This window comes from Trichoplusia ni, chromosome 15 (genome assembly GCF_003590095.1).
Source record: "Trichoplusia ni isolate ovarian cell line Hi5 chromosome 15, tn1, whole genome shotgun sequence".
NCBI classification, from domain to species: Eukaryota; Metazoa; Arthropoda; class Insecta; order Lepidoptera; family Noctuidae; genus Trichoplusia; species Trichoplusia ni.
The window spans coordinates 9896462-9910005 of NC_039492.1; the positions used below are offsets into that span (position 1 = coordinate 9896462).

At 40.8% G+C, this 13544-nt stretch overlaps 1 protein-coding gene across 2 annotated transcripts; it reads right to left on the reverse strand.

Moving 5' to 3' along the window:
• Nucleotides 1-1738: 1738 nt before the first annotated feature.
• On the reverse strand, nucleotides 1739-3418 carry LOC113501291. Of its 2 annotated transcripts, none has more exons than XM_026882398.1 (4): nucleotides 3332-3418; nucleotides 2906-2973; nucleotides 2484-2677; nucleotides 1739-2152 (listed from the first exon to the last, which is right to left on the reverse strand). In XM_026882398.1, exons 1-4 carry the CDS (start codon nucleotides 3383-3385, stop codon nucleotides 2145-2147), a joined length of 324 nt encoding a protein of 107 aa, XP_026738199.1. In that variant the 5' UTR covers nucleotides 3386-3418; the 3' UTR covers nucleotides 1739-2144. The 2 variants fall into 2 exon arrangements, with proteins under 2 accessions (XP_026738199.1, XP_026738198.1); XM_026882397.1 differs by having other exon boundaries at nucleotides 2484-2680.
• Nucleotides 3419-13544: the final 10126 nt, after the last annotated feature.

Sequence of the window (13544 nt, forward strand, 5' to 3'; positions counted from 1 at the left end):
CGGGGATCGAAGCCGCGACACGATGTGTACAGTGGGTTTGGCGTGGTGACCTGAACCACACGGCTATCCTTGCGGTACTAATCTGCCACGGGAGCGAGTGCATACTGCATGATTTGGTCATGGCGACCGATACAGTCTCGAACACTCGTCCACTTTATAAAGCCTATTTGCAAACCGTTTGACCCCTACAGTAGGGCAATAAGCTTCTCTGGCAATCGATCGACAGAGTTTAAACTAGCTTATTTAACATATCTGTGTTCACAATAATCAAATATTGACGTACCTGGTTACTTGGAATCGGAGGCAGCTCACCACGTTGGGGTCGACGTCCGCTGCTCCGCTTCAGCTTCTGACGTCATCGCACTCACATCATGTCTCTACACACGTCTTGGTCACTCGACCCACTACACGATTTCCTATGACACTCGGTTCAATTGTCTTTGTACCAAAATTTTTGGTCTTCATTTTGAGATTATCTATAAACAACGAGATTTACTACGGTTTTTATGGGAATTGTGACTGTGCTGGTACTCAAAAATAAACTAAGATTAGTGTGATATTGACTGACGTTCTTATCGAAAACAACGGTGCGTTATGAAAATTAGAGTATAATTGCCGTTCCAACTGCAAACATCTATCTACCCAAATTATAGTAATAATAATCGTCGTGCAAAGGTAATTGTTCAAACAGCCAGGAACATTGATTTGTAAAAGCGATTTAACTTATTGTTATGAGTATCTGTAATTGACATCATTGACAGATACTTGTAATTTCATCCTTATCCTTACCGAAACATTTAAATAGTAATAAACTTACAGTATTAGTCTGACATATTAATTAAGCTGATATTCAATTATAAGGATTTTTTAAATAGTAGATGGTGTTCAGGGTAGCTTCAAACCCGATGACATGCAATTTACAACTATAAAAACGAACAAAACATTATAAAATTTTACATTAAAAACTTTTGCAGTAATAGCTTAGCCACGAGCTCCTCCACAATGGTAGTTGCCGTTTAGGGTACATTTCTCTGTACAAATTGATTGCAGCTCGCACACGATCATTTGATAGCGCGTAAGCACGAACCATATCTCAATATTCTTCGTTTGAATACTGGTACGCCGTACGACATTATTACACTGCACACTAAGTACTTAACACTAGGACATGCACTTTACGTGAATTTGGTAAACGGAGATGATTACGCAATGCGGCACGCGGCGGCGCGTTCGCATAGACTGGCGGTCAGCAGAGCGGGGGGGGGGGGGGGCAGGGTGCGCACGAGCATCTTCGGCACTCGTCGGCGACAGGAGCGGCACGTGTTTGGCGCGTGATTATGTATTCTTTTTACTATTTCCGTGTTTAAACGGTGAGAAAATAGGAAAAAATTGCAAAAATCATTTAAAGGAACGGTGTTATCAAATCAATTTATAAGTTACTTTTGTCTATACGATATTATTATACGATATATATATATTCAGTTTTATTTTTTATCGACAGCACTTTCCGTTAAGTTTTTAAGATACCGCGGCATTAAACTACACTGTAGCGTTACCGGTTTAATGGCATTACGACTTTGAAGTACTCACCTAAAATATATATATCAGACATAAAAAAAATAGTTTCTGCCCCGGAAACCTCTTTGGACCATATCTTCTTACAAACTTAATTGTGCGTAAAGAAAATTGGAAAACATTACAAAAAAATACAAAACATTAGAAAAATAAAATAAATAGAATGATTTAAATATTTAATAATCTCAATATGTATAATGTACATAAGTTTAATCTAAACTACTTTTAAAATGTAAATATTTTATTGTATTTTATGAAGGTAACATTAATAAAACAGTAATCTCAATCACTTAAGAATCGGAATGATGACATTAAATTGTTTTCATGTGCCAAGTATGCCAGAACGAAGGTCGCAGCAGCGCGCGGCGCGCGGTGTGGGCGTCATCAGGTGATCCTTGACTGATGACGTCATGTCACTGTGATGAGACGTCATCAGTCTCCTATAATATGATTACGGTTGGACTGCTCGACTATCTATCTACTGGCAATCGGTGATGGTGAATATATCTTCAATATTATAACATCGGTGTCCGGAGCTCGGAGGCAGCAGTCGCAGGAGGACGGCTCGATCAAACGGCTGCAGCAAACACAAGAGAACATTTACTACGAGCTGAGCGGTGTTTAATAGCTTTTTATAGTGTCACTTTACGTGGTAAAACTGGTTCTATTGTCAAGACAACGTTAGGGATTAACACATTTCAAGAAATCGACATTTTCAACGATTTAGAATTGTAATTGCTGCTGTTTGGTTTAGCAGATATACTAGATAATCGAGCACAAAGACTCGGGATGACCCGACTGACGCTGGATTAGTGAATCACATACATATAGCCAGTGACCGCTGCGCATGTTGCTATTTACAGTGTCATTGGCTATCCTTGGATCATTGGAGGCATGGTTCTACTGACCGGTGCCCGTCACGGTGCTGGTGTCACCGGTCCCGGTCGCGGTCCCAGTCGCGGTGGGCCCGATGCCTAGCAGGTTTTCCAGAAACTGCAGCTTGGCCAGGTTGTGCTGCTCGTGTGCTAGCACCAGTGTCTCAAGCAGCGACGAGGCGACCCCACTCCCACTGCCGGACGCAGTTGCGGTCCCGTTGACATAGCTGCTAGGTAACAAACAACTCGTGTACAATTATTACGTAACAGAAATTAAAAGAAAAATGTTTGCAATTAAATTCAGTGTATTAGTTGAGTGTGTCATTGGGCAATAATATGGACTAAATATATTTAACACACACATCATTAAAAAACAAAAATACAACACTTGTGAATTTGTTTGACCTCACCGACCTCTGTTATACCCCATAAATTGTTGTGTCATTTGTACTCACAAACCGGTTCCGTTGAGGAGGAGATTCAGGAGACCGAAGAACGGCCGCGCATCGCCGCAGTTGAATGACTACACACAGACATAAACAACTTCAGAATAAAAAAAATAAGTAGGCCATTTTCCAGGCCCTATTATAAAGGTACAGTGTGGTCTTAGGTGTACGGTTCCAAGCTATGGAGAAGAATCAGCAAGAAACACAAAGTTATTTATACAAAAAGATCATATTACGTATACATACACGTTTATTAAAATTATAAGAGCTGGAGAACATTTAATTCGAGATCGAAAGTAAGATTCAGTACAGTCACAGAAGTAGAAACAGGTATGATAAGACACGAGGTCATGTCCTACAAGCTACTCCTACAGGCTTAATCAAAACAACTGCAGGATTCTTAGTTTAAGAGATGTGGACGTTGGTTAGACTCACGTGCAGCAGCAGCGCCGCCAGCAGCAGCACGGCTCCCGAGCGCCGCCACATCATGTGTGTGTACTGAGGAAGTGCGTCGGGGAGCGAGCCGCGCCGCTATATACCGCGAGCGCGGGCTCTGTCTGCGGGCAGGTGGTCACTGTAACTACCACCGACAGAAGGTTCACTCTACAGTGGAAGGTTTACGGGTATTCATTTATGGTTCCATTGCTAAAGGGTAAAAACGGTACTGATTTACTTAGACAATGCTGTCCGTACCTTTTTTCTCTCATCAGGCTGAATCTCAGAATGTTGACAGTGATAGTGATAGCTAGGCTGCTAAAGTATTCACACATTTGATGAGTCATAATAAAGATTAAGGTAAAGGCACGATATATCAATATAAATACATTGGACACCCATCAAATTATGACCGAATCAATTTGTATTTTTTGACCATCTGTGTTGTGAGTCTAAATCTCGTTTGACCAGTTATCATGGATTTCTAGTAGTATTTTTTTTTTTCAAGTCATAGAGAGGGCTTGTTGAGCAGCGACAAGAACCTGTGATTATAATTATGTTCCTTTCAACTATTTCAAACTCCGTCCCTTTTTAACGTTATACAAAACATTCTTACGGTTTTGGGCAAACCCAACAGAGAATCATCGGCCTAGCCTTTTCCCAACTATGTTGGGGTCGGCTACCAGTCTAACCGGATTCAGCTAAGTACCAGTGTTTTACAAGGAGCGACTGCCTATCTATAATAATAATAATAATAATCATTTATTTGCCAGTAAAATTGTACCATACATATCCTTATTTGCTAACAATTAACAATAGTAGTTAACAATTTAAAAATAAAGGAAATTTTGCTTGCGGTCTCCACACTAGGTCGGGCCTGTCTCGAGGAGACCTTGGAATCTCACAATTACAGCTATTTCTTTGGAATTCCGGTTCGATACGTAATGATTAAGTTATTTAAATTCTAAACAGGAAGTAAAAATTCAGAAAAATAAAAAGCTAACGTAAAATGAAAATAAACAAGGATATCCAACCACTGGTAAGAAAATTATAAGGAATTTTAAATATGTATCCATGCAATGTGTATGTGTATCTGAGGATGTAAATGTATGTGTGTGTATGAGTAAGGATATGTTTTGTGTTGTGTGTGTGGGAGTGTGTGTTGTGCAGGTGTGTGTGTGTGTGTGTGTGTAGGTGCGTGTATGTGGGTGTGATATTATGCTAGCACTCTAACAAATAATTCGGATTCGGAATAGGATTGGGTAAGTAACCATTTCCGAACTAATTGTTTTAATTGATTAATTCTACACCGTTTAATGTCACGTATTTTAGCTACTTTATTATATATAAATTGAAGCATAAATTCTTGCATATGCCGGGCGAAACTAGTTTTTACTTTAACTGTTGGACATCTGAAAACTCGTCGTTTGATTAATTGTGGATATACTGAAGACTGAAGAATAATTTTATGGCTTTTTAAGACTATTTTAAGGATGTAAAGCTGGCGGACGTTTAGCACAGACGCTTCATGGTATAAACTAACAGTAGGATATTCGAACGGTTTTTTATACATGACTTTTAGTACAGAGCGTTGGGCACGTTCTATTTGTATCATGGATGTGGTGCCCACTCCACCCCAAACAGTAATACAGTAACAGATAACTGATTCACATAACGAAACATACACGAGGTGTAGGAGTTTTTTGTTGGCTGAATTACGCAACTGCTTCATTATGTGAACCAGCCCTCTGACACGCCTAGATACCAGGTCAATATGGGGTTTAAATGAAAGTCGCTGGTCAATTATAACTCCTAGATACTTCAGACATTTCACGTTTTTAATATCATCGCAGGAACAGGTATCTAGGTTACAATTTGAAGAATGGATTTTAAGTTTGGAACTATTGTTTGATGCTGATGCAAGCGTTTTGTGAAAACAGATGTAGTTAGTTTTTTTAATATTCAACGAGAGCAGATTCAAGTCCAGCCAAATTTTAATGTTAGATAAACTTCTTTGCGCAGTTTCGTATACTGAAGTCCATGTTTTATTTCGGAAAATTACCACTGTATCATCTGCATAACAAATGACTTCTGCATTTTGGTTAAGTACACAGTGAATGTCATTCATATAGATAATGAACAGAGTCGGGCCAAGGACACTACCCTGTGGGACTCCGAATTCTACATGTTTTTGAATACTGACGTAATCCTCCACCTTTACACTTTGTCGTCTGTCTGTCAGGTAGGTCTCAAACCATTTTAGTGGCAAACCCCTTATACCTATCGTCTCTAGCTTTTTTAGTAGTATGGGTATGGCAACGGTATCAAATGCTTTTGCCAGATCCAGGAATACACCTATACACTTTTCATTATTGTCCAGGTGGGATGTTACAAGATTGGTAAGTAGACTAACTGCATCTTCGGTGGATTTGCCTTGCCTGAAGCCAAACTGTTTATCGGACAATAGCTTATTAATTTCAAGATAGGAGGTAAGACGTTTGTTTATAATCTTTTCAAGGATTTTGGAAAATATTCCCAGTAGTGATATTGGTCTGACCGCCTCTATCCAGTTACCTGGGCAACACAATACCCCTTTTTTAAGCTGGTTGTCAGACTTCAAGCTTCTGACTACCTGTAACGATTACCGAAGATGACATGTAGGAATAACAGCCGGGACCCACAATTTAGCGTACCTTCCATCTACATACCAACCGCATCAAGCGTAGCATAACCTGTGATCGATTCACTTATGCGGTTATAGCTTAGCCACGAGCTCCTCCCAACGGATACGATGTTCCAGATAATTTCATTAAAATTTAAGATTGTTTTTATGTATGTTGTTGGTTTAGTTAGCTGTGGTACTTCTGATCACACTGTCAGTCAGGCTCGCAGTGTGCAGCCGCCAATTACCGCGTGTAATCCGCGGTCACGCCGCGCCGGCACACAAAGCGCACTGAAGGCTGCTCCATCACAATGTCTGAAACTTACGTGACTCTTGTAGATAACTGAATATCTATACATACAGGGTGATCCTCTTGCGTTTCTTAATTATGACTATGATACGCTACTATTTATGAATTTGTGAAGGATTTGTGGTGGTCCCGTAGTTTCATACGATGAGCGAGAAAAGCCTGGTGGTATTTTTGATATAGGTATAAACAGGAAAATTTCGTGAGGAAATAACCCTGTGAACCTATAACCTACGTATAAAAATGTTTGTTTCTAAAACAATCTAACATAATAAAACCTACCTTTAATTATGTTATGAAGGAATCCCTTCTGTGATTGAAATAAAAACAACAAGTCTATGTTCAGATGATAATTATATTTAATAATACAACTCATAATCATAATAATCTCATTAATTAAGTAGGAATATCAATAGGCTGTGGTCTCTTATCCATGTACCAGGAGCGCAGATCGCTGTGGCGGTGCGACGTCTCTCAGTTCGTCAGGTCGCCTTTCCAACCAAACTGTGAAGTGACGTCATCAGTTACGGCCTCGCATGTGACCTGCTTGGTCACGAGCCGCAGAGCTGACTGCTGGACTAGTGGAGAACCACTCGGGTATAAGTAATGACCATAACATCAACATCATGACATCGGAGTCCGGAGCTAGCTGGCGGCAGTAGCGAGGGAGCGACTTCATCAAAACCCTGCAACAGACACAAATATGTGTTACACTAAGTTGGTAAGATCTTTTAAATAAAACATTGAAATTGTATCAACTGCTTATACGAACTGAGTGACGATTTCGTGACCTATAGTGAGGTTTGGCAAAAAATACTATTTAATATTTCCTCGGTAACCGATTGTCAAAGACAGCGCTTGTGGCTTGTTCCAATTTAGAGATCCTTCTGACACATTTATGGTTTCATACACTTACATCTAAATGCTCAAAAAGACCAGGACTTATAGCAAACACTCAATTTAATCAGTGTTCGTGTGGACATATATCCAGTGTGTGGTGTTAGGTAGTGTATGTCAGTAGCAGTACCTGTTCCTGTCCCCGTCCCAGTGCCAGTCCCAGTCCCAGTCCCACTCCCACTCCCAGAGCCGGAGCCGCTGCCGGAGCCGCTGCCGCCTCCCAAGCCCAGCAGCCGCAGTTTGTCCAGCTTGTGTTGCGCGTGCGCAGATGCCAGTGCTGTCAGCGGGCCGGTGCCGCTGCCGCTCCCGCTCCCGCTGCCGCTGCCGCTACCGCTCCCGGTCCCGGTCCCGTTTCCAGAGCTGTAGACACAAGATGGGGTGACAACTTTCTCACGAACACATAGCAACAGAAACCAGTAACGAAATGATTACTGTTTTGAAAGTGCCAGTACCATCGGTAAGAACTGTGTGTATACTGCGTTTCCAGATAATTACGTTTCTTAACAGCACTACATTCAAAACTTATTGAATTTAACAATTTTTTTGTAAAGCCTGCTAATTTAAGCCAATCTCTGATTTTGACTGAGATACCCATCATCTCACATCTCATGTGTATGTGTGCTCCCGCTACTTACAAACCGCCCCCGCTGCCACCCCCGCTGCCGCCGCCGCCTCCGCCGCGGCCGCGGTTCAGCAGAAGAAGTTTCAGAAGACCGAAGAACGGGCGACCTTCCGCGCTGTTACACCACTATGGACAAACATACGAGTACACACTATTTATATTATACAAAATGATATAAATATGTGACTACCACCTCTAACTTAAACACAACGTTAATTGTTTCAAGACATGTCGCTCTTCCCTGTATAGAGCACTTGCACGCTTGTGCAGGTAAAGTAATATTTCTTTTGTAAATTGACTGTAAGTCCCACCGCTGCACTGGGCATAAGCCATCCCCCTGCTTCTGGTACTGGTCGGAGTGGAAGAGTACGGAGCTCCTTCTTCTTTCTTAAGACGTTTTGAAAAAAATAAAGAGCATGCGTTTGTTTTTAGATTGCCCAGTGTGAGGTAAATGAAAGGCACGACTCAGTTGCAAATCTCGGTGAAGGGGCGCATTTACGTCCCGCTGTGAACTCAGCCACGAGAGTGCTTTGGCTTTGGTATTTTTTGTATAAGATCGCGGTGACTGGTAACAAAGCTTCAAAACGTTAGCAGAATTCCAGCAATTGTCTATAGGCGATGTAGACGGGTATCGTGTCATGCACGTCTCTTGTGAGGAGAGAGAGGTCGGTCAAAACAGTCCAACCCCCAACGCAGTTTCTTCAATAGCTGTATAAGGGGTGTTTTAGAGTCCACGACGCTAGCCTTGCACCCCGGAAATCGCAAAGTTAAAAAAAAATGATTTTGGGATGACTCACTAGAAGCACCAGCACCGAGACTACTAGCACGACATACGAAGTGCGCCACATGATGAGTGCTGTAGAGAGGTGGGAGACTCCGAGACTAGGACAGAAAGTATAGGCCTGTGAGCGAGGCGCGCAGCTATATACTGCGAGTGTTGCACCGGCGGCCGACCACCAACACATACAGGCAGAAGTTTCACTCCACAGGGGAGGTCGAACATCGTGATATCAATTACAATCCGAATAATTATTGTGTGCTAGATTGAAATCAAGTTATAAAGGACCGTAAATGCAGTTAAAAATATGTGTTGATCAGATGGGCTAGACGAATTAAGTTCTTCGCAGTTTTTTAGGCAAAATCTTTCGTCAAAATATTTCGCGTTATCTAGTTACTTTACGTGAAGATCTTTATAGTGTGCTGCGTGTGTGGTGCTTCTAGAAGTTTTGTCGCGTGCGTCTTTTGTTCATTACGCAGTGTGTCACGATGTTCTTGCGGCCGCCAATTACCGCGTGTAATCCGCGGTCACGCCGCGCCGCGGAGACAAAGCCGCGCCACGCACTGAAGGCTGCTCCATCACAATGTCTGAATCTTACATGACTCTCTTACATAACCAAATACCAATACATACAGGATGATGTTGGTGCATTTGATAATTACGATTATTTTAACTAGTTCTGTATGTTGTATGGAATCGTTTCGGGTTTATTGTATGTCGTGGTTCTGTGGTTCCTTGGTCGGGATCCCCCGGCAATGAATGTGTCTGTATCGAAATCGGCTGATCCCTCTTTGTGATGCGTGGCGCGCGGGGTGCGGACACGGGGGAGGGTGTGCCTGGGGCCGGGGAGAGGGGCTCGCGCGGCGTGAGGCTCCAGTACCGTCGCGGCGCCCGTCGAGAAAGGCCGCCTGTGCGCGCGTGTGTAGTGCCGCGAGCTCCGCGATCGGATATCGGAGAGTGTCACAAGTGCGCTAGTGCTCCTCCGAGGCGACAGACAACGAAACAGGTCAGCGTTATGTCCAATGTCCATACACTGGTGGACTGGTTATATTTTAAGGGTTATATTTGATCTTATCGATAGGAAAATATAAGATAGGATATTTGAAAAAAGGAAAGTTGTCTTATATTTCCATATAGCTTAGACTTATGGTCGTGCTTGCGTTGTATAAAATAACAAATGCTCCGGGTTCACCCGCTTGTCTCAGTATGTTACTATCACAGGATTTTCTACACACGTGAAAATTCCCTAAATGAGTTCCTGTAAGAAAAAACCACCTTCTTCAATGCTTCAGGGAGTATATCGTTACGAGGCGTGTTTTATAGTAAACAGAATGCTCAGGTTTTAATCTACCAAACATTATCATGATCATAATCAGAAAGTTGTTACTGCTGTTATGAATCTATCTACTGACTGATTACATGTTTGTTGAAAGCAGAAACATTACAGTCATCATCATAACCTTAGCTTATCCTTGAACGATATTGAAGTGTCGTACTCCTCGATTCTGTGTTTAGTCTTTAGTCTAGAGGTGAATTTACGATTACTAAGGGCTCTCTATCTAAGCCTTCTCTTTCACTTTGTTGACGTAAATAATTACTATGTTTACTTTATTACAGAAGTATTAGTAGTTAGTACTTAAATTGTTGGGTACATAGGTCCATGGGTCTTAAAACATAGACAATGTGTATTTTATAGAAAAAAATTAACCGTCGGAAAACACATGAATCATCATTCTTCTATGTAAAGTGTCTTTTCCGGCTACATTCAAACTTAACACTACTACAAAAAAAAATACACTAAATTAGTTCCATTCGTTGGCAGATTGGCACAAAAATGATAACTATAGCCACAAAACATGTCTGAAACTACTCTAAGAACTAACCTGTATTACCCATATTATCAATCAATCAATCAATTTCTTTATTGCATTTCCACAATGTTATTTCACAACAAGAGATGCATTTTAGTTTCCCCTGTATAGGTCGCTGTGCGTGTGTGCGTGCGACACACTTGTTAACATGTCATAATGATGCGATTGTCTCTTGTTTTGTGAGACTAGCGAGGCCTGCCTTACGGTCACGGCACGCAGGGTAATAGGAGGAAGTGTCACTGGACTACGCAGTATATTATTGAAAACAAGTTATATTTTACTAAAGCTATCTCCACTTTTGTTTCTTTTTTATGACTTGCAAATCTGAAAACCGTTTTCCGTAAGTGGGTCGAGTTATAAAATCGAAAGATAAAGTTCATTGCCCCTAGATCCAGGATTACAAAAAATACATAATTGCACTTCCCTCTTTTCTATGTTCCGTGTTTACAACAGTTAAGCGATACGGAAATCATTACATTTAAGCCACCTTAAGGCAGTTTCGATGTACAGCCCATCTAGAACAGTGTGATTTAAAAAATTGTCGCCTTTAATATGACCTATATAAATCCAGTTATTGAGTAAATTGTATACCGGTTTCTTAATAGTACATTTTCTTATGAAAGATGACGAGAAGAAGGCTCTGTGTAGTAAGTCCATCCTGAAGAGGTCTCGACAAAAGATGTTGATGTGTTTTGTTTATGTTATCACATTCTCGCAGTAGCCATTGTCTGAGGTGGCTAGCCCCCGAACCTGCTTAATAAAGTAGGGTGTGTAGTCTGATATGAAACTAACTGTGTATGATGTCAGATGTGAACGCGGACACTATTAAGTTTTTGTAATGGAATACGAGTTTTGATTAGGTAATAATGACTTTGTGTAAAAAAGATTTTTTTTTCTTATTTTTCGTCAGTTAGTTCTTTGTTTCCATACCTATCGTGAACTACCTTTTTCAAGTTATGGTACGACCGGAAACGAATCCTGCTTAGTAAAATTCTAGAATCTCTGGTTATGATTTTACACTCTAACGGCTAAAACACTTAATTCAATTTGATTAAATTACATTCAAGCAAAACCGTTCGCTAAAGCTAGTTTTTTTTCCAAATTTTAAACACTATTTTTTTTCAATGTTTGTTTGTTTGTCGTTCCGGTTGGATTTTTGAAACTCAGTTTTGAGGCACTTCAAAATAAGCTAGCAGGCTGAAATTTTCAGGATAGCTTCAAGCCCGATGACAATACAATAAACTACCATAAAAACGGCTAAACAGATTTAGATAACTTTCGAATGGAGTGACATTTAAAACGTGGGTATTTAGATTTTTTTAATCTATTCATATTATTTTATAATGTAGACGCCACGCTGATAATTATTGGACTACATCTTATAACTACAATAGCTGACACTATATCACATATGAATGTATAATTATGTATATTAATATTATGTGTAAGTTGCCCTTGAGCGTGGTCGTCACCCAAGGCCACGCGCTCGTCGAACATTACCGCCACAGTGGAACAATAGCGATGCCTCAGTGTCAACTACCTTGAGATAAGAAGTCGGTCACTACTCACTAGGCTGCGCTACACAAACACATTAACTGTACTCGCAGAGATCAAGTTCCTGAAGACGTATAACGTAGCGTACCATCCTACTGACAGTCGTAAGGTGATATTCTTACCTGTTTACATCAAGATGCTGTAGTTCACAATATATCACGGCGCTGAAACCTCCAAAAACGATTTGCTTTTCTTTTCTTTAGACTTGCGTATAAATAACGCAAGTCTTATTGTCACTTGTTCGACTCGCACTTGACTGATTATTACTTGATATTATAGCGGCAAAAGATATTTTTAAACACATCATTAGTGAACTGTTTGTCACAGTTCATAAGATATAGCGTGGTGACAGACGTATGAACGGACGGCTGGGCCTTAACAAAAGGGTTCGGTTTCTGTACTGACAGTATACTTAGTAAAACGGAAGTCTTTTTTTTAATTAAGTCCTATATTCAAGAGAAATTGATACAATATATTACTAAGAGCAAGAAGCCAATTACTCAGTTCCTGCTCCATTACCTCAAACTATTTGAATCGTATAACATATTTAGACATGGCCACTCGGGTAAACTTGCAGCCAATTGCAGACTTAACTGAAATCGCCGATACCTTACATAAATAATCGACATAAAAATCCTTACAATAACATTTGGACCATAGTCTGGTTCAGATCAAAAATGAATAATAGTTCCAACGGTATAAGAAGTTCAGCTTTGATTTGCAATCCTGGAATTTCTTACTGACTATAATGATGAAAAGCAGTCCTTTCCTATCGTATGGTAGGGCTCCTGAGCAGTGGGGGGGGGGGTGCCGGGAGCGCGGCTCCGGCGAAGTTGTCGGCGCACATTAGTCAGGTGTCGAGCCAAAACGAATATGAAACTCGAAAACGAAAGTTGTTGCGAAACAATAAAACTGTTCAAAGTAGCGCAATAAATTGTTGATATCCGTTTCCTCCCCGCTCCGGTCCGCTCCGGTCCGCCCCGGTCCGCGCCGCCGAGAGCTTGTCGCAACTTGTTATTGCTAAATTTTTGTGGAGCAAATTTGTCGTTGACATTTATCAAGAACAAGTTCCCCCCTCCCCCCTCCCTTGTCAACTCCGCCTCACCTTTCTCTTGTCGGACGTTGTAAAGAAATTACAAAGCTAATTAGCGAGTACTAATTTAAAAGCTTATTGATTATTTTCTCTGAAACAGAGGAAATAACAAATGTATACTCGTAGGTTCCAAGACCAGGGTGGGATCACACGTAAACTGTTACTTGTTTCTATTGTTTTCATTCAGTTATGTCAATTTGTATTTCAATCAAAACGAATGTGTTATTGTCTTAATACCAGATAAAACTTAATACAAGACATCGCATTTTAACAAGGCCACACGTGTAACGTCTTTTAATACTGTGGTTACGTAATCCAGGTATTATGAAGTCTTTTGTAGTTTGACAGTTTTTTCTGAGGACAAAGAGACGCGTGCTCACACATCCACCAACATCGAGTGCACTGTTCAACTACACGGATAGCTGAGTG